This window comes from Bos javanicus, chromosome 20 (genome assembly GCF_032452875.1).
Source record: "Bos javanicus breed banteng chromosome 20, ARS-OSU_banteng_1.0, whole genome shotgun sequence".
In the NCBI taxonomy this organism is placed as follows: domain Eukaryota; kingdom Metazoa; phylum Chordata; class Mammalia; order Artiodactyla; family Bovidae; genus Bos; species Bos javanicus.
Window position 1 is genome coordinate 31,788,283 of NC_083887.1, and position 26,257 is coordinate 31,814,539.

General features: G+C 38.4%; 1 protein-coding gene and 1 long non-coding RNA gene across 6 annotated transcripts in view; one reads left to right on the plus strand and one right to left on the minus strand.

Moving 5' to 3' along the window:
• Positions 1–26,257, plus strand: part of LOC133233634 (uncharacterized) — a 171,385-nt gene that overhangs the window by 96,788 nt on the left and 48,340 nt on the right. The window lies entirely within an intron of this gene.
• Positions 1–26,257, minus strand: part of GHR (growth hormone receptor) — a 310,301-nt gene that overhangs the window by 4,116 nt on the left and 279,928 nt on the right. For all 5 annotated transcript variants that reach the window (XM_061393614.1, XM_061393616.1, XM_061393615.1 and 2 more), the window contains 4 exons: positions 23,542–23,720; positions 18,868–19,033; positions 16,610–16,700; positions 9,613–9,682 (listed from right to left, as the gene is read on the minus strand). In XM_061393614.1, the coding sequence (XP_061249598.1) occupies positions 9,613–9,682; positions 16,610–16,700; positions 18,868–19,033; positions 23,542–23,720 (506 nt within the window). The remainder of the gene's footprint in view (positions 1–9,612; positions 9,683–16,609; positions 16,701–18,867; positions 19,034–23,541; positions 23,721–26,257) is intronic.

Sequence of the window (26,257 nt, forward strand, 5' to 3'; positions counted from 1 at the left end):
ACTGGGAAGACCATAGCTTTGACTATACAGACCTTTGTTGGCAGAGTAATGTCTCCACTTTTCATCATGCTGTCTAGGTTTGTCATAGCTTTCCTGCCAACAAAAAGCTTGAATCATATGGTAATTCTTTAGTTTTCTGAGGAATCTCCATATTATAAATATTTTCCATATTGGCTGTACCAACTTACATTCCAACAGTGTAGGAGGGTTCCCTTTTGTTCACATCCTCTCCAGCATCTGTTATTTGTAGTTTTTAATGATGGCCATTCTGACTGGTGTGAGGTGGTACCTCGTTGTAGTTCTGATTTGTACTTCTCTAATAATTAGCAGTGTTTAACATCTTTTCATGTGCCTATTGGCCATTTGTATTTCTTCTTTGAAAAAATGTCTGTTTAGGTCTTCTGCCCAGTTTTTGACTGGGTTTTTATTGTTGTTGAGTTGTATGAGCTGTTTTCATATTTTGGAAATGAAGCCCTGGTTGGTCTCATTATTTGCAAATACTTTCTCCCATTATGTAAGTTCTTTTCCTTTATGCTTTCTTTTGCTATGCAAAAGCTTGTAAGTTTGATTAAGTCCCATTTGTTTATTTTTGCTTTTATTTCTATTGCCTTGGGAAACTGACCTAAGAATACATTGATATGATTTATGTCAGAGAATGTTTTGCCTATGATCTCTTCTAGGAGCTTGATGGTATGTATGTATTAGTTGCTCAGTCGTGTCCAACTCTTTGTGACCCCATGGAGTATAGCCTAGGAGGCTCCTCTGTCCATGGGGATTCTTCAGGAAAGAATACTGAAACGGGTTGCCATGCCCTTCTCCAGGGGATCCTCCCAACCCAGGGATTGAACCCAGGTCTCCTGTATTACAGGCAGATTTTTTACTGTCTGAGCTACCAGGGAAGCTCTGATGGTAAAATGCCTTATATTTAAGTCATCTTGCATGTAACAGTTGGCCTCTTCCCTTCCAACTTGGATAAATTTTCTTTTTCTTGTCTGATTTCTGTGGCTAGGACTTTCAATACTATGTTAAATAGAAGAGGTGAGAGTGGGCATCCTGGTCCTGTTCTAGATTTTAGCATGAAGGCTTTCAGTTTTTCACCATTGGCTATTACATTGGGTGTGGGTTTGTCATTTGGCTTTTATTATGTTGTGATATGTTCCCTTTATACCCAATTTGGTAAGAGTTTTATCATGAATGGATGTGAAATTTTGTCAGATGGTCTTTTTTCTTGAGATGATCATGTGATTTTGTCTTTTGTTTATGTATCACATTGACTTGTGTATGTTGAGCATCCTTGTGAACTTGGAATGACTCTTGGTTGTAGTATGTGATCTTTTTTTTGTTGTTGCTTTTGGATTTGGTCTGCTAATATTTTGCTGAGAATTTTTGCATCTATATTCCTCAAAGATTGGCCTGTAATTTTCTTTTTTGGTGGTGTTTGTCTGGTTTTGGTATTAGGGTGGTTTCATAGAATGTCTTTGGAACTAATGGAACTCCTCTTTAGTTTTTTGGAAGCTTTTGAGAAGGATCAGTGTTATTTCTTCTTTGTATGTTTGGTAGAATTCACCTGTAAAGCCATCTGGTCCTGGACTTTTCTTTATAGGAAGTTTTAAAATTACATATTCCATTTTACCTCTAGTGATTGGTCTTTTCTAATTATCTATTTCTTGATTCAATTTTGGTGGGCTGTGATTCAAATCTGGTGGGTATGTTTCTAGAAACTTGTCCATTTATTCTAGGTTGTCAAATTTGTTGGCGTATAATTGTTTATAGCATTCCCTGTGGTCTTTGTTATTATTGTGATATCAGTTTTTATGTCTCCTTTCTCATTTCTTGTTTATTTGGGTTCTCTCTCTTCTTGGTGAGCCTGGCCAGAGGTTTATCAATCTTGTTTACCTTTTCAAAGAATGAACTTTTGGTTTTATTGATTTTTTTTCTATTTTTTAATCACTATTTTATTTATTTCCTCTTTGATCTTGATTGTTTCCTTCCTTTTGCTGATTTTCTGTTTTGTTTGTTCATTTTCTACTTCAAGTAGTAGATTAGGTTTTTTTCTTGTTTTGATGAAGAAGGCCTGTATAGCTATGAATTTCCCTCTAAGAACTGATTTTGCTACATCTCAAAGATTTTGTATGGTTGTATTTTCATTGTCATCTTTCTCAAGGTAGTTTTAAATTTACTTTCATCATTGACTCATTGGTTTTTTAGTAGCATATTGCTTTGTGATCATTTTTATTTTATTTCTTTTTCTGTGGTTGACTTTTAGTTTCATGCCATTGTGGTGAGAAAAGATGCTTGAGATAATTTCTATATTCTTTGTTGAGGCCTGTTTTTGTGCTCCAGTATGTGGTCAATCCTTGGAGAAGGCGATGGCACCCGACTCCAGTACTCTTGCCTGGAAAATCCCATGGACGGAGGAGCCTGGTAGGCTGCAGTCCATGGGGTTGTGAAGAGTCGGACACAACTGAGCGACTTCACTTTCATGCATTGGAGAGGGAAATGGCAACCCACTCCAGTGTTCTTGCCTGGAGAATCCCAGGGACGGGGGAGCCTGGTAGGCTGCCGTCTATGGGGTCGCATAGAGTCGGACATGACTGAAGCGACTTAGCAGCAGCAGCAGCATGTGGTCAATCCTAGAGACTATTTCATGTGCATTTAAAGAATGTGTATTCTGTTTCTTATGGATATAATGTCCTGAAAATATCATTTAGGTCTAACTGTTCTATCATGTCATTTATGATCCCTGTTGCCTTGATTTCTGTCTAGAAGATCTGTCCACTGATGTGAATAGGGTGTTAAAGGTCTCGTACTATTACTGTATTCCTGTTGGTTTCTCCCTTTATAGCTGTTAGGATCTGTTTTATGTATTTGAGTGCTGCAACATTATTGCATCTATGTTGATGAGTATAAAGTTCTTTTCTTGTATTGATCCTTTTATCTTTATATAGTGTCCTTTATCTTTTTTATGGCCTTTATTTTAAGGTATGTTTTGTCTGACATGTATATTGTGATTCCCACTTTGTCATTTCTATTTGCATGAAATCTTCTCCCATCACCTTTCAATCTGTGTGTCCTTTGCTCTAAACTGGGTCTCTTGTAGGCAACATAATGTAGGCTCTCATTTTTTCACATAGTCTGCCACTCTGTGTATTCTGATTGGGATGTCTCGTCCACTGACATTTAAGGCAATTATTAATTGATATGTATTTATTGCTATTTTAAGTCCTGCTTTCCCACTGATTTTTAAATTTCTTCCTTGACCCCCTCCCCCTTCTTTTTTTGTGGTTTGAATTATTTTTGTATTATGTTCTTTTTGGTTTTTGTGAATCTGTTGTTTGTTCTTAATTTGTGGTTACCTTGTTTTTCATGTATGTATATACCATATTATATTCTACCTGCCTTAGACTAGTAATCACACAGGCTCAAACATGTTCTAGGAAATGATTAAAAAATTTTACATTTTTGTACTCTTTTCTCCCACATTTTAGGATTTTGATGTCCTCTTATATCTTCATGTTCATCCTTTTTCTGTTCATTTCGGTTATCATCACTTTCACAGACATTTAAAAAAAAATCTGTATACTGGCTTATTTAGGTGATTTGCTTTCTAACTGTGATTTCCTCTTCTCTATATATTCTTACTTCTTTTAGAGAAGGCCTTTCAATATTTCCTTTGTACGTGTGTACGCTCAGTCATGTCTGACTCTTTGTGATCCCATGGACTATAGCCTGCTAGGCTCCTCTATCCATGGAATTTTCCAGGCAAGAATACTGGAGTGGTTTGCCATTTCCTTCTCCAGGTGTCTACCCATCCCAGTGATTGAACCTGCATCTCTTGCATTGACTGGTGGGTTCTTTACTAGCTGAGCCACCAGGGAAGCCCTTTAGGTAGGGAAGTCCATTCAGTTCAGTTCAGTTGCTCAGTTGTGTTGAACTCTTTGTGACCCCATGGACTGTGGCATGCCAGGCTTCCTTGACCATCACCAACTCCTGGAGTTTACTCAAACTGATGTTCATTGAGTTGGTGATGCCATCCAATCATCCCATCCTCTGTTGTCCCCTTCTCTTCCCGCCTTCAATCTTTCCCAGCATCAGGGTCTTTTCCAATGAGTCAGTTCTTCGCATCAGGTGGCCAAAGTAATGGAGTTTCAGCTTCAGCATCAGTCCTTAAAATGAATATTCAGGAATGATTTCTTTAGGATTGACAGGTTTAGTCTCCTTGCAGTCCAAGGGACTCTCAAGAGTCTTCTCCAACACCAAAGTTCAAAAGCATCAATTTTTTGGTGCTCAGCTTTCTTCATAGTCCAACTCTGACATCCATACATGACTATTGGAAAAACCATAGCTTTGAGTAGATGGGCTTTTGTTGGCAAAGTAATGTCTCTGCAAACATGCTGTCTAGGTTGGTCATAGCTTTTCGTCCAAGGAGCAAGCGTCTTTTAATTTCATGGCTGCAGTCACCATCTGCAGTGATTTTGGAGACCCTAAAAAATAAAGTCTGACACTGTTTCCATTGTTTCCCCACCTATTTGCCAGGAAGTGATGGGACCAGATGCCATGATCTTAGTTTTTGGAATGTTGAGCTTTAAGCCAACTTTTTCACTCTCCTCTTTCACCTTCATCAAGAGGCTATTTAGTTCTTCACTTTCTGCCTTAAGGGTGGTGTCATCTGCATATCTGAGGTTATTGATATTCTTCCCAGCAATCTTGATTCCAGCTTGTGCTTCATTCAGCCCAGAATGTCCCATGATGCACTCTGCATATACGTTAAATAAACAGCGTGACAATATACAGCCCTGATGTACTCCTTTCTCGATTTGGAACCAGTCTGCTGTTCCATGTCCAGTTCTAACTGTTGCTTCCTGACCTGCATACAGATTTCTCAGGAGGCAGGTCAGGTGGTCTGGTATTCCCATCTCTTTCAGAATTTTCTAGAGTTTATCGTGATCCACACAGTCAAAGGCTTTGGCATAGTCCATAAAGCAGAAGTAGATGTTTTTCTGGAACACTCTTGCTTTTTTGATGATCCAATTTGATCTCTGTTTCCTCTGCCTTTTCTAAATTCAGCTTGAACATCTGGAAGTTTTTGGTTCATGTATTGTTGAAGCCTGGTTTGGAGAATTTTGAGCATTACTTTACTAGCATGTGAGATGAGTGTAATTGTGTGGTAGTTTGAACATTCTTTAGCTTTGACTTTTTTTGGGATTGGAATGAAAACTGATCTTTTCCAGTCCTGTGGCCACTGCTGAGTTTCCCAAAATTTGCTGGCATATTGAGTGCAGCACTTTCACAGCATCATCTTTTAGGATTTGAAATAGCTCGACTGGAATTCCATCATCTCCACTAGCTTTGTTCACAGTGATGCTCCCTAAAGCCCACTTGACTTTTCATTCCAGGATGTCTGGCTCTAAATGAGTGATCACACCATCGTGGTTATCTGGGTCGTGAAGATCTTTTTTGTATAGTTGTTTTGTGTATTCTTGCCATTTCTTCTTAATATCTTCTGCTTCTGTTAGGTCCATACCGTTTCTGTCCTTTATCAAGCCCATCTTTGATGAAATGTTCCCTCGGTATCTCTGATTTTCTTGAAGAGATCTCTAGTCTTTTGCATTCTATTGTTTCCCTCTATTTCTTTGTATTGATCACTGAGGAAGGCTCAGATTATGAACTCCTTACTGCCAAATTCAGACTTAAATTGAAGAAAGTAGGGAAAACCACTAGACCATTCAGATATGACTTAAATCCCTTATGATTATACCATGGAAGTGAGAAACACATTCAAGGGATTAGATCTGATAGAGTGCGTGAAGAACTATGGACAGAGGTTCGTGACATTGTACATAAGAGAATGATCAAGAACATCCCTAAGAGAAGGAAATGCAAAAGGTGAAATGATTGTCTGAGGAGGCCTTACAAATAGCTGAGAAAAGAAGAGAAACTAAAGGTAAAGGAAAAAAGTAAAGATATATTCATTTGAATGCAGAGTTCCAAAGAATAGCAAGGAGAGATAAGAAAGCCTTCCTCAGTGATCAATGCAAAGAAATAGAGGAAAACAATAGAAGGGAAGTCCTTTAGGGCAGGTTTAGTATTGCTGTATTCTTTTAGTTTTTGTTTGTCTGAGGAATTCATCTCATATTCTAAATAATAATCTTACTGGGTAGAACATCCTAGATTGCAGCTTTTTCCGTTTCAGGACTTTTTTTTTTTTTTTTTTCTTGGGGATTAACTTTTTTTTTTTTAATTTTATTTTATTTTTAAACTGTACATAATTGTATTAGTTTTGCCAAATATCAAAATGAATCTGCCACAGGTATACATGTGTTCCCCATCCTGAACCTATATCTTGCCACTCCTTTCTGGCCTGCAGTGTTTCTGTATAGAAATCAGTGGATAGCCTTATGGGGGTTCCCTTGTAATCAACTCTTTGTTTTTTTTTTCTTGATGCCTTTAGAATCCTCTATTTTACTTTTGCTATATTTATCATAATATGTCTTGGTGTGTTTGGGTTTACCTTGTTTGGGACTCCGTGCTTCCTATACCTCGATGTTTCTTTCTTTAGGTTTGGGAAGTTTTCAGCATTCCAAATACATTTTCAATACCCTTTTCTCTTTCTTCCCCTTGTGGAATCCCTATTATGCATGAATTGGCAAGGGAAGAAAGACTCCAGTGTTCTTGGGCTTCCCTGGTGGCTCAGCTAGTAAAGAATTTGCCTGCAATGTGGGAGATCTGGGTTTGATCCTCGGGTTGGGAAGATCCCCTGGAGAAGGGAAAGTCTACCCACTCCAGTATTCTGGCCGGAAGAATTCTATGGACTATTTAGTCCATAGGGTCGCAAAGAGTTGGACATGACTGAGCGACTTTCACTTGGCAAGATTTGTATTATCCCATAGGTCTCTTATATTGCTTTCATTTTTTTTTTTTGTTTGTTTTTGTTTCAATTTGACTCTCTGTCTGCTGTCCTGATTGGTTGATTTCCATTGTTTTTTCTTTCAGGTCACGTATTCATTTTTCTGCATTATTCCTCCTGCTATTCATTGCTTTTAGTTTAGTGTTCATCTTGGCAAATGAGTTTTCTATTTCTTTGTTCTTCCTTATAGTTTCTAATTTCTTTTTACAGTACTCTGCATTTCTGTCAACAGCCTGTCTTAATTCCTTCAGTATTTGCATTATCTTCTTTTTTGAAGTAGATGTCTATTAGACTGAAGAGGTCTGTTTCATTGTTCTTTCAGGGGAATTCTCTCGGTTTAAAAGGGAATTGTTCCTCTGCTTCTTCATCTTACTTATTTCTCTTATTCTGTGAGTTTAGAAGAATTAATGATCTATGGTCTTAGAGGACTATTTATATGTGGCATTTTTCCTATGTAGTTTGTGTGGGTTTAATATTTTTAGTGGGCTTTACTGGTTCAGTTCAGTCTCTCAGTCATGTCTGACTGTTTGCGACCCCATGGAATGCAGCACATCAGGCCTCCCTGTCCATCACCAACTCCCAGAGTTTACTCAAACTCATGTCCATTGAGTCAGTGATGCCATCCAACCATCTCATCCTCTGTTGTCCCCTTCTTCTCCTGCCTTCAATCTTTCCCAGCATCAGGGTGTCTTCAAATGAGTGAACTCTTTGCATCAGGTGGCCAAAGTACTGGAGTTTCAGCTTTAACATCAATCCTTCCAATGAATACTCAGGACTGATCTCCTTTAGGATGGACTGGTTGGATCTCTTTGCAATCCAAGGGACTCTCAAGAGTCTTCTCCAGCACCACAGTTCAAAAGCATCAATTCTTCAGCACTCAGCTTTCTTTATAGTCCAACTCTCATATTGATACATGACTACTGGAAAAACCATAGCCTTGACTAGACGGACCTTTGTTGGCAAAGTGATGTCTCTGCTTTTTAATATGCTGTCTAGGCTGGTCATAACTTTTCTACCAAGGAGCAAGCGTCTTTTAATTTCATGGCTGCAGTCACCATCTGCAGTGATTTTGGAGCCCAAGAAAATAAAGTCTCTCACTGTTTCCACTGTTTCCCCATCTATTTCCCATGAAGTGATGGGACTGGATGCCATGATCTTAGTTTTCTGAATGTTGAGCTTTAACCAACTTTTTTACTCTCCTCTTTGACTTTCATCAAGAGGCTCTTTAGTTCCTCTTCACTTTCTGCCATAAGGGTGGTGTCATCTGCATATCTGAGGTTATTGATATTTCTCCTGGCAATCTTGATTCTAGCTTGTGCTTCATCCAGCCCAGCATTTCTCATGATATATTCTGCATATAAGTTAAATAAGCAGGGTGACAATATATAGCCTTAAGGTACTCCTTTTCCAATTTGGAACCAGTCTGTTGTTCCATGTCCAGTTCTAACTGTTGCTTCCAGACCTGCATACAGATTTCTCAAGAGGCAGGTCCGGTGGTCTGGTATTCCCATCTCTTTCAGAATTTTCCAGTTTATTGTGATCCACACAGTCAGAGGCTTCCCTTGTGTCTCAGTGGTAAAGAATATGCCTGCCAATGCAGGAGATATGGGTTTGATCCCTGGGTTGGGAAGATCCCCTGGAGAGGGAAATGGCAATCCACTCTAGTAGTTTGTTTTTATTATGGATGCCTGTCATTTTTTCCCTCAGTATCTGCTGGCCTTATTCCCTTGATAAGGAGAGTGTGCAAGTGTGATAGCTGGTGCCCAATCCTCAGGTAATCTGTGGTGGCTCATGTGTGCCCCTGGAGCACGTGTTGGGAGCAGAGGTGGTGAGGTGCTCCTTGAGTCTACAAGGAAGGTGGTGTCAGCTCATGACCACTCCTGAAGTGTAGGGGGTGGGTAGTGGCTTGTGATAGCTCTTGGAGCTGGTGAGGGGGGTGCCTGTTATCTGAGAGCAGATGCAGGGACCCTCACCCAAACAACGGTGCCTGGCCTCTAAGACGGTCCAGGCTTCCACCATGTACATCCTCAGGTGCGGTTACACCAAACTGCAGCCCCTTCAGGCTGTTTTTACACAACCAACCCAAGTCCTTTCCCTGGGTCTAATCTCTGAAGCCTGAGCTTCAGCACCCAGCCTGCACCAGTGGACATGGGTCTCTGGCTGGGGAGTGCAGGGGAGTGGCACTGACCATCTGTTCAGGTTTCTCTACATGCTAGCTGCTACAAACCCGTTCCTGTGTTCTTCTCTAAAGCTCTGAAGCTCCCCCTCTGTCCTGGCTGATCTCCCCACCAGTGAAGGGACTTCCTGGGGTGGAGTCCCTTTCCAGTTTCTTTCTTTATTCTTTTGCCCTACCCGGTTACATGGAGATTTTCTTGCCCTTTCCAGAGTTTGGATGTCTTCTGCCAGTGTTCAGTAGATATTCTCTGAGGATCAATCCGTATGTAGATGTATTTTTGATAAATTTGTGGGAGGAGGTGAGCTTCATGTTCTACTACTCTGTCATCTTGATTCAGAAGTCAAGAGCTTTTAAATACGTAAGACATCCTCATAATTTTAAGGGATGTATTATTTAAAAACTTTTCCCAGAAGGAATACAAAAAATTAAATGTGATACATATAGCTTGCAAAAGGTTTCAACATAAGGCTCTGTTCTTAAGGTAACATTTAATTAGTGTCATGTACAACTTAGATATTTTATTAATTACCTTGAGGAGATCTGGATCAATTCCTTTAATCTTTGGAACTGGAACTGGGGGTAGAATCAGCATCTTAATCCTTGAAAACAAAATTTTGTTTTGATGTAAGTTACTCATTCTCATTTCAAAAGACAGAAATAAAATATTGACAATATTATTACTAATATAAAGTAACAGAATATTTGGAATAAGTGAATCTGAGAAAGAGAAGGAAAAGCATTAAGCAGTGAATGATGAGGCAAAACTAAAGAATGGAAAAAAACCCTCATCTGAAGTGAATTTAAATAAAATGTGGTTTTCCTATAACTTTTCCTTAATGTCTTTTATAAAGTTTCAGAATTGGGAGTTAGACATTTAATTCCATCTGAAGCCAATTTCCATGTCAGTTATAAGGAGGTAATTTTAATACATAATTCGTTGGGGAAGGGGAGGAGAAAGAGCCAATCCATGTAGAGATATGTACCCTAAAAAAAGAGTGGGCTGAGATAAGTTCATACCACAATGCTCACATGAATTATTAAATTACTTAAGATAATCTCATTAACCAGGATGTCATTGCGTGGTTCATTTCAGTTGGGACAGACTAAATATGAACTATTTCTAATCAGTACAGGTTTATATACACAATTCTATAATGCACTTAAATTTTCTGTTCCAAATATCTACATTACTTTTTGACCATAATTTATTTCAATGTCTATCCTGCCTATCTTGTGCCTAAGTGTATTCCCAGCACTTAGAAAATTTCTGGCACAGAGAAACATTGCCTGAATAAATCTGAGTAAATCATTTGTCTATTTCATTAATAGTGTGAATAGAGTTTTCATTTTAAAATCAACACTGTGGCTCTGGAATAGAGATTATCCATTCTAATCTGATTTTTGGATATCAGATGATATTCTACTCAGTGTGAATAAATAGTCTGGTCTACTCAATAGGGAGGGCTTCCTGGGTAGCTCAGCTGGTAAGGAATCTGCCAGCAGTGCAGGAGAGCCTGGTTTGATCCCTGGGTTGAGAAGATCCCCTGGAGAAGAGCATGGCAACCCACTCCAGTATTCTCGCCTGAAGAATCCCCATGGACAGAGGAGCCTGGTGGGTTACAGTCCATGGGGTTGAAAAGAGTCGCACACAACTGAGCAACTAAGCACAGCACTCAATAGGGAACCCATTCTCTGAATGTTTCCATCACTTTTTAACCTAATCCAAGGCAAATTTCATTTTGTAAGTTGAGTTTGAGTAGACTCACTAGTTTTACTTAGTGGGACAAGTGTTAAATTGTTACTGATGAATAGAAATAATAGGGAAAAAAAAAGCATGCTATTAATAACTGCTACCACTTTTGAATGCCTCTAATAATGCCTCCAAACACCAAAACTGTGTTGGCAAATTTCAGTCTGTGGGCCAAATCTGTTCTGCCCTCTGTTTTTGTAAAGAAAGTTCTTTTAGAACATGGAGTCAAGTTCAGTTTACATATTATCTATGTAACATAGTTTATATATTATCTACAGCTGCCTTCATGACACAGTGGCAGAAATGAGTAGTAGTGACAGAGACTGCATAGCCCAGAAAGCTGAAGATTTACTGTTCGGTTATTTTTAAAACAACTTTGCCAACACTTGCACTAAACATTTCCTTTGGTGCTTACCACGACCAGGGAGGAAGAAGATATTATCTATGGAAAGATTTCGAGATTTAAGGAACATGTTCAAATCACACACTAATACTTGGTTCAGCTGGCACTCAAATTCAAAGCAGCTGACTCCAAAACCCATGCCCTTTGCTTTCTGTCATGCTGCTGGGTTAACTTGGTTCTGCATTTCTAAATAAATAATTCACAGGTTCTGTTGTTGTTTAGTTGCTAACTCATGTCTGACTCTTGCAATCCCATGGACTGCAGCACACCAGCAGGCTCCTCTATTCTCCATTAACTTCTGGAGTTTGCTTAAGCTCATGTCCATTGAGTTGGTGTTGCTATCTAACCATCTCATTCTCAGCTGCCCCCTTCTCCTTTTGCCTTCAGTCTTTCCCAGCATCAGGGTCTTTTCCAATTAGTCAGTTCTTCGAATCAGGTGGCCAAAGTATTGGAATTTCAGCTTTAGCATCAGTCCTTCTGATGAATTAGGACTGATTTCCTTTACGATTGACTGATTTGATCTCCTTGCTGTCCAAGGGACTCTCCCAGCATCACAATTCAAAAGAATCAGTTCTTCAGCACTCAGCTTTCTTTATGGTCCAACTCTCACATATGTACATGACTACCGGAAAAATCATACCTTTTTTTGACTATGTGGACCTTTGTTGGCAAAGTGTTATCTCTGCTTTTTAATATGCTGTCTAGATGTGTGATAGCTTTCCTTCCATGGAGCAGCATCTTTTAATTTCATGGCTGTAGTCACTGTCGGCAGTGATTTTGGAGCCCAAGAAAATAAAATCTGTCACTACTTCCACTTTTTCCCCTTCTATTTGCCATAAAGTGATGGGACTGGATGCCATAATCTTAGTTTTTTTTGAATGTTGTTTCAAACCAGCTTTTTCACTCTCTTTTCACCCTCATCAAGAGACTCTTTAGTTCCTCTTTGCTTTCTGCCATTAGAGTAATGTCATCTGCATATCTGAGGTTATTGATATTTCTCCCAGCAGTCTTGCTTCCAGTTTGTGATTCGTCCAGCCCAGCATTTAGCATGATACTCTCCAAATAAGTTTAATAAGCAGGGTGACAATATATAGCCTTGACGTACTCCTCTCCCAATTTTGAGCCAGTCTATTGTTCTGTGTCTGGTTCTAACTATTGCATACAAGTTTCTCACGAGACAGGTGAAGTGGTCTGGTATTTCCATCTCTTTAGGAATTTTCTACAGTTTGTTGTGATCCACACAATCAAAGGCTTTACCGTAGTCAATGAAGCAGAAGTAAATGTTTTTCTGGAATTGCCTTGCTTTCCCCATGAGCCAACAGATGTTGGCAATTTGATCTCTGGTTCCTCTGCCTTTTCTAAATTTAGCTGGTATATCTGGAAGTTCTTGGTTCACATACTGTTGAAGCCTAGCTTGAAGGATTTTGAGCATTACCTTGCTAGCATGTGAAATGAGCACAATTGTACAGTAGCTTGAACACTCTTTGGTATTGCCCTTCTTTGGGATTGGAATGAAAACTGACCTTTTCTAGTCCTGTGGCCACTGCTGAGTTTTCCAAATTTGCTGACATATTGAGTGCAGAACTTTCGCAGCATCATCTTTCAGGATTTGAAATAGCTTAGTTGGAATTCGGTCATGTTCACTAGCTTTGTTTGTAGTAATGCTTCCTGAGGCCCACTTGACTTTATACTCCAGGATGTCTGACTCTAGGTAGTGACTACACCATCGTGGTTATCTGGGTCATTAAGACCTTTTTTGTATAGTTGTTTTGTGTATTCATGCCACCTCTTTTTAATCTCTTCTGCTTCTGTTAGGTCCTTACTATTTCTGTCCTTTATCCTGCCCATCCTTGCATGAAATGTTCCTTTGATATCTTCAATTTTATTGAAGAAATCTCTAGTCTTTCCCATTCTAGTGTTTTTCTTTATTTCTTTGCATTGTTCATTTAGCAAGGTGAGATAAGAAGGCCTTCTTATTCTCTGGAACTCTGCATTCAGTTGGGTATGTTTTACCCTTTCTCCCATGCCTTTCGCTTCTCTCCTTTTCTCAGCTATTTGTAAAGCCCCCCGCCCCTGCCCCCAACAACCACTTGGCCTCCTTGCATTTCTTTTTCTTTGGGATGGTTTTGGTCACTGCCTCCTGTACAATGTTACGAACTTCCATAATTCTTTAGATACTCTGTGTCCCATATCTAATCCTTTGAATCTATTCATCACCTCTACTGCATAATCATAAGGGATTCGATTTAGGTCATGCCTGAAAGGCCTAGTGGTTTTCCCTACTTTCTTCTATTTAAGCCTGAATTTTGCAATAAGGAGCTGATGATCTGAGCCACAGTCAGCTCCATGTCTTCTTTTTGCTGACTGTATAGAGCTTCACAGGTTCAAAACCAAAAATGTAACATAACTCTAATTACAGGAAATAAAGATCCCCAAATATGCTTTGCTCTGTATGGGTCCCTCTTTTTTTTTTTTTTTTTTTAAAGAGGATGATGCATTTAGGTACTTGAGAGTCAGCTGTCAGGGAAGTGTTGTTGCCTTTAGGCTAGGGTGGCACACCCTGTAGCCTGGAGCGACCAAGCCAGTCATAAGGAGAGATGGGAATTGTGACAGGAGAGGTGGGAATTGTGACAGAGAACATGAGCCCTTTCCGAATGGGATGGTTGGTCCTCTGTCTCGGGACATATTGCCATGCAGGATTATCAACCCAGTTTCACTATTTTTTTTTTTTTTTTAATATGGCAATGACTTAAAATTTTTTAAATTTATTTTGGGTGTTCTGGTCTTTGTTGCTGCACAGGCTTTTCTCTAGTTGTGGGGAGTGGGTTCTACTCTAGTTTTTGTGCGTGGGCTTCTCACTGCAGTGGCTTCTCTTATTGCAGAGCATGGACTCAAGGGCCTGTGGGCTTCAGTAGCTGCAGTTCCTGAGTTCTAGAGCACAGGCTCAATGGTTGTGGTGCAGACGATGAGTTACTACATAGCATGTTGGATCTTCCCAGACCAAGGATCGTACACATGTCTCCTGCACTGGCAGGCAGATTCTTAACGACTATACCTACCACCAGGGAAGTCCAAGATCTCTGTTTTTAAAATAATCTAGTAATCTTGATTTTTGTGTGAAAATTCCCTGTTTTAGAAACACTTTGTAGCAAAACTGTCCCTCAAAAATCAGAAGGAAAAAAAAAAAAAAACCCAGCAAAACATGGATCTGCAGGCTGAATCTGGCTTTCAGGTTGCCACTTCTGTTTTATGTTGATTCAGTTATTTCGTTCCTGATTTAGTCATATAGCTTGATGGCTACAGTAAGTTGTATGGTGGGAGCAACAGAGTCTAGAATAAAGATAAACTGGCATGAAACTATGTTTCTGATCTTTAATTCAAATCCAAATTACACTATACATTTTACTAGAGTTGACTCTTAATGATTTGGATTAAGAAAGGGAACAGTGGCTTGGTTTGTGAACTAACAAAATCTCAAGCAAACACAAGGAGCACCTGAAATCCTTTATAGTCCTGAAGTTCTGCGGTAACTGACATAGTATCTCATTCTTTTGAGTTTTATTTTAATTGTTCTTTCTACACTTGCTGACAGCTATTTTCTACCATTTCCTGCTTTCATTAGAACATGGAAATTTAGACAATGATAAGGGTTTTTGTGGGCATATGAAAAAGGAAGATAAGTTTTTTGTTGAAAAGAATTAAATTCAGAACAGGGAATTTGGCAGTACAAATAGATTTTCAAATTTTTTTCCAATTTGGTGATTTTGACCAAGTGTCATAGTTAAAAACTTCATTATTCATAGAAAACTATCTTTTAGACAAAGGTTAATATATTTCCTTTGTAATTCTATTTGATCAGAGGATGACTTTTTCTTCCAAATATTGTTAGCTAATGTAATTTAGCAACATAAATTTGCTTGGCCTTCGTGATGACTTGAAATTGACAACTAATGTTAAAAGTAAATTACTTTATGTATGTAGTGAGTTTATCTGCTGTAGTTATATATAAAGTAGCCTATCACCTAACTGGACAGTTCAGTGAATTCAAATTAATCTACAGAATAATTTGGCTCCTTTGGTATTACTTAAGTAATGAATACATTTAAGTAAATAATTGTTTAGAATTTTATTTACTAATTTCCTCCCTCCCAAACTGAAAGCTGCTGTTAGACAATAATGTTGCTAGAAAGATAGAAAACAAAATTCTCCAGAGTTAATTTTGTCCCCCTGAGTTTACATTATTAAATTGGAGATGAAACTCTACTAAAAATAACCCTTCCTGCATCCACTTGGAGACTTTTAAGCATGCTTGACACTCTGTAACTCTAGAATTCTTCTATTGAAATTCTGTTTTGATGTTTACAAATGCTATACAGCTTCAAAACAAAGTAAAAAAATTTCACAATATATTCATAATATAAAGCCTATTTTGATTTCTAGATGCCTCATGGCTTCACCTGGAGAACTTGTATTTGGTTTTAGATAGAGTAACCAACTGTCTCGGTTTGCCTAGACACAGAATTTTTAGTGTTAAAACCAGGAAAGTCCCAGGCAAATGGAGTGTTAGCTACCCTAATTCTAGGAGAAGGGACAAGATTAACCTATGGGACTTAAGGCATATTCTAAATGTAAGAAAACTGGCAACCCACACCAGTAACTTTTCCAGTATTTTGTATTAAAAGTTTCTGTAGTCTATACTGAGTTTCTTTCAAGAATGAAAATAGAATAATGGTCCTTACAGCTTAAGGGAAACTTAAACATCATACAATCCACCACCCTCAAATTACCCATGAGAACGTGGAGTCCTAGAGATAAAGGGACTCAAATGAACTCAAACAACAGTGGCAGAATAATAACTGAAACCTGCCTTCTGGCTGCAAGAGGATGCAGGATGGTGTCCTCAAACTTAGAATTTTATCTCTGACAAAAGAAGGTAAAATACCAAACTGTAAGTAGCCAACCAATTTAAATAAACCCAAATTTACTTAAGATTGGTATCATATGAAGTCTAAAGAAAGGTTTTATTAGACTGAATTATCTAGTAGCTTTAGTTCACCACTTAAATTTTTGCTCAAAGCTACCTCAGGGTCCTGGAATAAATATCAGTGCGGAACTTTAAGGTGCATGTCACACGGTATGTAGTCACTAGCCTCACCCTCTTAACATCCTATGCAACTTTCCAGATAAAACTGAGACCTGTGTTGTCTCTCTGTGGACACAACAAAGATGTAAATGTAGAGCGATAACGTTTCACTGGGTTGATGAAACACTTCACTCAGGATTCACAAAAGAAAACATCAAACAAAAAATGGAAACATGGACATTTGCTAAATAACTGGCAAAACATATCAGAGTAGGTTATATCACACTTACCTTTGCTGTTTAGAAAATATGAGTAAAAATAATGTCACTGCTAGCCCAAGTATTCCAAAGATAATAATTAAGAACCATGGAAACTGGAAATCTGAAAAACACAAAAATAATAATATCTCACAGAACTATGAACAGTTGAAGTTTATATCTCATTCTCCTGTTCCACATAAAACTTCCTAATTTGTATTCATCTAGTAAAGTCAATGATTTCACTTGATAGCCACTGAAATAGAATGCAATTACTTAGTATTTTCTAAGAACACCTCTATCCACTTCTTCAGATCCTTTCGTATACCAAAAAAAAAAAAAAAGAGTAACAGCATACAATTTAAGCACAATCCATGTTTATTATATAAACAACCTGCTTTAAACATCTTATGTGTTCAGGGTGTGTCATTAAAAGGCTTTAGCTCGAGGGAAAAGTGATGCTTGTTAATATACTACTTTACCTAAATAATGTCCACTTCTTTTTTTTTTTAATGTGATCTTTAGATCTAGATCTGATCTAGACTGAGGATCCATCAAAAAGATGGGGGCCAAGTTGTATTTTTGAATCATTATTAAAACTTCTTAGATATGCAGGGTGTACATTTTTACAGCGTAAAAAGTACTGTTTGACAGAAGATCAGTACTAGGACTCTCAGATTTTAGAATGCTGTTCAGTTGCTAAGTCATGTCTGACTCTTTGCAACCCCATGAACTGCAGCATGCCAGCCTTCCTTATCCTTCATTATCTGCCAGAGTTTGCTCAAACTCGTGTTCATTGAGTTATGCCCATTGATTCAGATTTTAGTATAATTGATAGAAAATTTGTGGGAGACTGTTTGTAAAACTTCTATTTCATTTCTTTAGAACAAGTGCCACAGTGGCAGAGGTTGACTACTTTTAAGGTGGAATTTCCCTGGTGGCTCAGACTGTAAAGGATCTGCCTGCAAGGTGGGGAAAGATCCCCTGGAGAAGGGAATGGGTACCCACTCCAGTATTCTTGTCTGGAGAATCCCACTGACAGAGGGGCTTTGTGGGCTACAGTCCTTGAGGTGGCAAAGAGTAGGACATGACTGAGCAGCTAACACTTTCCCACTTTTTTTCACTTTTACCATAACACTGCTTTACTGAAAGAAAGCTTTTATGCTGTGATATTCTTTTATTTATTTTCTTATTCACATATTAAAATCTACAAGGGAGCTATTATGCATGTTATAAAGAATTAGTGGAGGAGAGAATACCATTTTTTTTGTTCTTGTGGTATCTATAATTTTATATCAATGATATATACTTAGGAACATAATATAAAGCAAGAGTTTTTTTCCTTTTCTAACAGAAGTAAAAAGTTGTTTAAAAAAATCTTTAAGTGAATTAAATGCCATCACGATAAAGGGCATGTGGCAGATATACTTTTTCTTAAAAATTTAATTTAATTTTTACTATAAATTTATTTAATTGGAGGCTAATTACTTTACAATATTGTATTGGTTTTGCCATACATTGCAAATGTACTTTTAAGCCAGAATTTCCATATATCAAATACTGTCTGAAACAAGCCTACTGAGGAGAGCTTAGAAAAAATGGTATTATAGACATTTTCACCTGTGCTATATAGCATCATGGGTTCTACCTGTACCATATGTGCAGAAACAATTGTGTTTATATTTTAAAATTACATTTCTTTTATATAGGATCTTCAAATATTCTATGTCACCCTTGAGCATAACTAGCACATGATTTATCAAGCCTTCCTCCAGATAAAAGCCACACACAAACTTTCTAAAACCAATAAGCACCTGCCATTGACCACTTATGCTGATTCAATACTAGGCTTTCTCTTAGAAGCCACATAGATAGCCATCCATCCAGATTCAGAATTTCTTCTCTGTATATTTGAAAAACCTTTTTTTATTATTATAAATGCAAAACAAACTCAAACAAAATATTAGAAATACAGAAACATATAAAGAAAAGAATCACCTGAAATTCTATCTGGAATTATCACCCCACTCTCCTCCATCAGTAACTTTGTGTCTCTTCTCCTCTTTAACTTGCACCTACATCATGACTTTTCCTGAACAATTCAGAAGTGAAATCCTTCTTCCTCTTTCGTAATGGATAATACTTGTTACAGGTAGTGAACTCCAGGTCCCTCATCCTGAAAACTGAGGCTAATGTATATTGATCTGGACAACACTCTAACAGTGTAGGGAATGTATGCCTGTGTATTGACAGAAACCATGTTGGCTGCCACCTTAATCTCTTAGGTTTACCTTCTTCACATGCAGATGGGTTCATCTGAGGAAATGTTATCAGGAGCACCTCACTGAACTTGCCATATTTTTCAGTGTTTCGTTGTCTGGTTCTCACACGCACTTCATACTCTTTATCCAGTCTCAACGAGTACATCGGAACTGATGTTACCATTAAAGGGTCCATCTTTCAAGACAAAATATAAAACTTACTGGTTAGAGAGTCAACAACTCAATGCAATAAGCTCCATGAGGTGCTTCTGCATTTTTATTCAAAATGAATTTCTGGAAAGTAGGAAATACTTTAAAATGCACTCCTGGAGTTTGCTATTTAGAGAAAGATCTAAGTAAGTAACTTAGTAACACATTGTAAATTAACTACACTTCAATTTAAAAATGGTAAAAAAGTCACTTTGTTAAATAAATCACAGTCCTCAAATTAGTTCTGTTATAAACCCAAAGATATAATAGACTTGTTAAAAGTAAATGCATCTCTATTCTTGCATTAGGCTGTCAGATATTCTCCTAAGATCAAAGCATAATAGAATTATTATAGAGGATGGCAGAATTATAAAGAAGATTACAGACACACTGCCTACCCTTTGGAATATTACATTGTTATGTAAAGACATCAGGACAGTAAAAACCAAACATATTTCCTATTCTCTATGTCTATATCTGTTCTTTGGAAATCCTGGGTAATCATTCATATGATCACAGAATTGTAAAGTGTTCTAGAAAAATCAGTTGTCTTAAAGTTTCAAATAATTCTATCAGCTTGTTCTATAAGGCTTAAAGCCATCTCAAAAATATATGCTATTCAAAATCTATGAAGAAAAGTCACTAGAGGCCTTTGGTAACAAACATCAGGATCCCGCAGTCCTGAAGGCCAGGCCATTCCTTTACTTTCCCAGGGAAGGCAGGTGAGATTCTCAGACATGTTGCTATCAAAGAGGAAGACACGACTAATGATGGGGTTTTCCTTCAAGTCAAATATTCAAAGTAAGTAGTCAATATATGCTTTTTATATATTTTCAGGTAGAACATCTTGCTCCCATTTATAGGAAAACCAGGAACATTCTTTTTCAACAGCCTGGGTTATTTACACAAATAAGATTCTCATAATTTGTTAAGTTAGAAGCTGGACCTTTAGCTTCTAAAACAAATTTCCTTTCGCTACAGTTAGTTTCTACTCACAAAGTACCTCTTTTTTTCCCCCCATGTACACAGAATGGTTAGTTTGATCTTTTATAGAAGCTTAATACATGGAATATTTATGTACTTGAAATGCTTCTGAATATTAAACTTTTTATTTTTCTTAAAAAGTCTATTTACTATTCTTGAAGCCCTACATTTCTCTGTCACCAATATATTATTTCTTTACAGGTTTCATTAATAACAAAATCCCAAAGGGGCTGAGTGATGCGATCTATGGCCCCCTCTTCATCTTCCCTCAGCCCTCCACAGCAGCCACACCAAATTCAGATTTGCTCACATAACTAATACCGCCCTGACCCCTGTCACCTGCCTATGAGGGAACACCTATTCTTGGCTAATTCTCAGTGCAAGTACTGCTGATATTCTAAGAAGTCTTTTCTGGCAGTTTTCCCTACTCCATCCTGCCTGAGAATACACATATTACTTCTTTTAATTCATCGCTCAAATTTCTATATTATACCGCATATTCCCTGGGAGAAAACAATGCTTTCATTCTCTTTACATTTCTGAAGCCCAGCACAATATCAGGTATATAGAGAAGGGAATGGCAACCCACTCCAGTATTCTTGCCTGGAAAATTCCATGGACAGAGGAGTCTGGCAGGCTACAGTCCACAGAGTTGCCATACAACTGAATGACTAACACTTTCAGCATTTACTTTTTCAGTGTGTACTCAAGAGATGACCCACATGTTGTGGATAATTCTATGCCACTCATTAAGTCTTAAAAAAACAACCCCAAAAATTCAAAAACACAATTGGTTTAGCAGGTAGATACTTGTAAGCAACTACATGGTCATTAGAATTACTATTATATTCAAAATGTGTTTAATTAAAAAAATGGGCATATTAATACTAAATTCAATGTTGTCAAATGGTAAATTCCTGATATAAGTAACACACATTAGCTTTTTCCCCCTTGACTTACAATCCTTTTTTTTTTTTTTAATGCTTATGCCTCTTGTTTTTACAACCAACTAGATCATAAGTTCTTTAAGAAAGGTCAGTTGTCATAGATGGGTCCTTGATACTCATGGCAACTCTGAGACCCTTGCAAATGACCAAACTTATAAGTATCATGGATTTATTACTGAGAATTTCAAAAATACTAATTTCAAAATGATGATAAACTGATTTTATGTTCATATATTTTTATAAGAATTGTATTTTCTGAAATAATAAAATTATAGTGAAAAAATGACATTGTTTCACATTTTTGCAAATCTCTTTACTATCTGGCTTAGTAGAAGATGCTTATATTTTTACATTTGCTTCTGAATTAAAACTGTGTTAGGATGTGTGATTTTGGTTGAGGTGCATGAATAAAACTTGATCTCACAGATATATAGTGAGAAAATGGAAGAGAGCTTTTAATAGCTGTTTCAGCTAATTATATATATTCTTCCTCACCACCACCACCAACAAAAAAACTCAGTAAGTAGTATTTTCTTAAAGGTTAGTTGCAGTGTGAAATCTGAAACCATGTCAATAAATCTTTCACACTTCTTTATATTAAAATCCACCATTGCAACTAGTATTTTGAATGCATCATTTCTCCATTCGTCGTTTGGTTACAGCATGTATTGGTCACTTGGAAAATATCACTCACTGAGTTATGCAGATTTTCTACCTGTTCACACATTTCATTATACAATATTTTAAAAAAAAAACCACTTTTGCTAAGATCACCATTGATCGCATCAGATCTTCAAAGGTTGGGAACACTCTCAAGTTCACAGCTGCAGATGGCGAAGTTTTCCAAAATTTTAACTTAACCTTGACAGCTCAAATTTTCTCACTGGCAACAAATACTGTCAATTGTTTTTCTTGAAGTGTTAAGCTCACTTTATTCTTTTCCAAGAACTATTTGCCAAATATTTGCCAACTCAAATATGAAAAGTCATCTATCAGTTTACCAGTTGTTCCTTCAAAGTAAAAATGGTGTTCCAAGCAAAAAGCAGCTAGTTCAAGCAGGAACTCGGGTATTTAAATGCCTTTGCTCAAAATAACCATCCACAGCTCCGAATGCAGCCAAAGTGCTTTATGCGTACACAGAATATGAAAAAGCTACATAGTCAGAAATCATGATTTAATAAACTTAGAAACATATATACTGCTTCGTCAAGGACATCTGCCTCCCCCACCTCGCCTGCTTCCATTTCTTTTCTGTGAGTACAGAGTGGTGCAGAGCATAGTGACTACCGGTATAGTCTGGAGTTATTGCCCTGATTTGTGTGAAGGCAGCAGCAGTGTTTCCACCATTGCTTTTGTACCACCTGTGTAAATCAATGCAGTCAAAAAAGGAAAGAACATTCTAGTATTATTATGGAAATAGTCTTGACCCTGTGGACTCCCTGAAAGAGTCCCAGGGACCCTCAAGGGTTCAAAATTTACACTTTGGGAAAATGCTGCCCTGGGGTGCCCAGCACGGTGCTTTGTGTATACTAGTTATTTCAATACCGCTGAATAAATGTTTGACTGAAGTTTGAATTTAGAATGCTTTGTTTGACTCAGTATCCAGCCAAACTTTTCTGTACCAAGTTATGGAACAGATATCTAAATTAGAATGATTCCACAAACAGAACCTTGAAGCCAATATTTAACTGTTCATAGTGCTCTAAACTTAACTTTCCTGTAATGACAAAACTGGCTCCGTTTTCAGCAGTTCACTGAATGGACAGGGCCTGGTGTCTCAATTCTAGGAGTGAGGCCATGCCAGGATGCTGGGCACGACCTGGTGACTGGCCAGAAACCACTTGGCTTGGCCAGGCCTGTGGCTGTGGTTAAACTGATTTAGAGTTGGTTACATTGAAAGCAGCATGATAATCCTGCTTTTCTTCTTCTTGTGTGCCATGTGGAATTTATCTCAGTGCCCAGTTCCCATGCCCTTGGCAAGGAAGTGAGGAGTTCAGAGGTCAACCCAGTACCAGGCTACTTGCCTAAGTAAAAACCTCTTAGCTTGATTCTCCTTGGGGTATGTGACAAAACATCCTTCTGAAACTCTAGGGGATCAGTTCCCTCCCTTTGTTTCCCTCGTGGAGTCACTGAAGAACTTATTTTAGTGGGAGTCTGCTGAACAGTGGCAACTAAAATCCTGGGCGAATATTTAGCCACAGCTCACTACTGACCTTGATCATAACCTTTCCCATGTTTAGCCACATCCTCACAGATAGCTGAGTGACTAGAGAATGTGATATTATTATAAGGTTAGACCGGACACCAGTGATGACTGGAGAAATCATTTTCCTTTTCTTCCATAGGTTTCCATATAAAACTCCATGTAAGCATCTGCTGTCTTAAAGAATTCCAACATGAAATTTTAGTGATTATATCCATTTTTCTCAAATAAGAAATTAGAACTGGGATATGTGGTATTAAGTCAAAAGAAAGTCTAATTAGAAATGAGAGGGGTTGTTGAACACAAAAAAGAAAAGTCAAGTCAAAGGGTTTTTCAATGTGAGATGTAATAATATCTTACCATTTTCCACTGGGTCTCATTTAGTTCTTTATAGTGCAGTTCATACTCCAGGATTATCCATCCCATCTTAACATCTGTATTGGGTGGTGGTTCCCATTTCACTAGGATGTCGGCATGAATCTCCGTCAAACTGATGTTCAGTAGAGTCCAGTTGAGGCCAACGGGTGGATCTGGTTGTACTGTGCATTTCAGCAGAGAATTAGTACACAGACATAGCTTGATGTTAGTGGAATGCATTTTTCCGAAGACGACTAAGTTACTTCATACATTATTCTCGATTCTTCCAATATTCCCATCATTACACTTCCACTTTATGGCAGAGTATCATTTTTAAAATTAAGGATGACCTGTTATTAACTGAAAAAAAAAGCCTCTATAAAAAATTCCTTTTTGAGTTTAAAATCTGATCTATAGCCATTCTTGAAGATCTGTCACATTTTGCATTTCTTTTGGCTCTGATAAGATGAATACTTTGGGATTTTGGCAAAGGAATTCACTTTAACCCCGAACTGAAAGGAATAGAGAGTCAGAAAGACCCAAGTGTATTTAAACGTGTGGTCATTTTGGAGCGAGGGTGGAGAAGTCTTTTTTCTTCTGTATGTTACCTGGGGTAAGGCCTTTTAAATTTTCTTTCTCATTTATTTCTGCACTGCTACAGAAGCACAGTCCTTCAGAACACTTGGTAAATACCCCTTTGTCTTCCTGGCCCCATGTGATCGTTTCTTCAGGTAAAGAAGGAGGGCGTTACACTGATCTCAGATGGTGATGAGTCAGTGTTTTCTGTGTTTCACTTAACTGCATGCTATTGACTTCTGTGGAGTGGATACTACTTTTTAAAAAAACAGAGAAAGTCCCAATTTGATTAGTCATGACCACATTTTGGAAATTAAATTGGAGGGATTTGCAAAATGGCTAAGCTACATATGCCGCATAATGATACCTACACCTCATCTTTCCAGTTTTGCTGGGGATTGATGAGTTCTGAAAACCAAAGCTTAACGCTTTATATGACTGAACTATAAAAATATTTTTAAAGGGAAATTTTCTCAAACTTATTACTCATGTTGCATCTTACCCACACCCCCACCTCTCCCGCACTTTTAATAGAGGATATAGAACAGGGTCCCTTTTGAGAATGCCCAGTACCACCATGATGAGCATAATAATAACCATCTCTCTTCTAGTCTTCTGCCTGTAACCTGCTCCTCTTCCACCTTCCCTAATTCTGTTATTGATGACTCCATTCCTGCAGGATGAAAATGGTGAACCCTTCCTTGACTCACTTTTTTCCCCCCCGTCACCTCACATTCTGTCAGCTGTAATTCCAAGATATTTCCAGAATCTACCCACTTCTCTTCACCTGCTCTGCTCTTACCTGGTCCTAGCCGTTATCATTTTGTTTTGAAGCATTAGCCTCCTAACTAGTCTCTTCCTGTGGTCCATGTCCCTCTTCAGTTTATTCTCGATACAATCCTCAACACTGTGGACATGCTGGTCATCCTAACACTTAAGTTAGATCACATTGCTCATCATTTAAAGCTTTCTAAAGGCTTCCTATCTCCAGACGAAAGTCAAAGTCACACCAAAGCTTAAAGGGTGCCATAGCTTTGACCCTCTGATCTCCAGGATCTGGTTTATGATCATGCTCCTCTTCCCTCTCCGTGTGTCCTTCCACTACCCCACGCTCTTCCTTGAGTGAGCAAAGGCGTGCTTCCACCTCCAGATCTTTACCCTGTCTATGCCCTCTTCCATCAGATAGACATGGGACTGTTTTCTCATTTCCTTCTTTACTCAAGTGTCTCTGTCTCAATGAGGCCATGTGTGATAATGCTCCCACTGCAGCCTCTCCTATTTTTCCACATTGTTTTTCCTCCCAGCATGGTCTCCTTCCACCCGCACTGAGAAAATGTCCCCCTGGTACAGACACTTCCTGCCTCTAGCACCTAGAACGCTGCCTGGCCCAAGGAAGAGACTCAAAGAAGCGCAGAATAAACTGAACAAATGACAGACACCTAAGTCATATACGACTTTAAATCCAAAGACCAGCCCTGAGAGGTCTAGTAGAGTATATGCATAATACACAAGGAAGCTGAAGCTTGTGATCAGCATCTTCAGAGCTATAGGGTCACCCCAGTTCTTTGCTGTCTCTCATTCTCAGCTCCCTCCCTCCCTGCTATCACGGTAACCCTGCCTGTCATCATCTTTTGCCTTGATTATCACAAAACCTTCTAATCTAGTCTGTGCTATTCTAATCTACCCTCTATACTGCAGCAAGATGAATTTCCCTGAGATGTTAGTACAATACTCTCTGGCTTCCCAGGTGGCGCTAGTGGTAAAGAACTTGCCCCCCAACACAGGAGACATAAGAGATGTGGGTTTGATCCCTGGGTTGGAAAGATCCCTTCGAGGAGGGCATGGCAACCTACTCCAGTATTCTTGCCTGGAGAATCCCATGGACAGAGGAACCTGGTGGGCTACAGTCCACAGAGTTGCAAAGAGTCGGACACAACTCAAGCAACTTTGCATGCATGCGTGCACACATATACATACACACTATGCCTTTGAGGTTAAGAGCGTGGGCTCTGGAGTTATGCTGCCTACGTGCAAATCTCAGCTCTGCCTACCAGTAGTTCTGACCTTGGGCTAGACATTGAACTGCTTTGGGGATCAGTTTCACCATCTGTAATATGAAAATTATAATAGAACCCATCTAGCA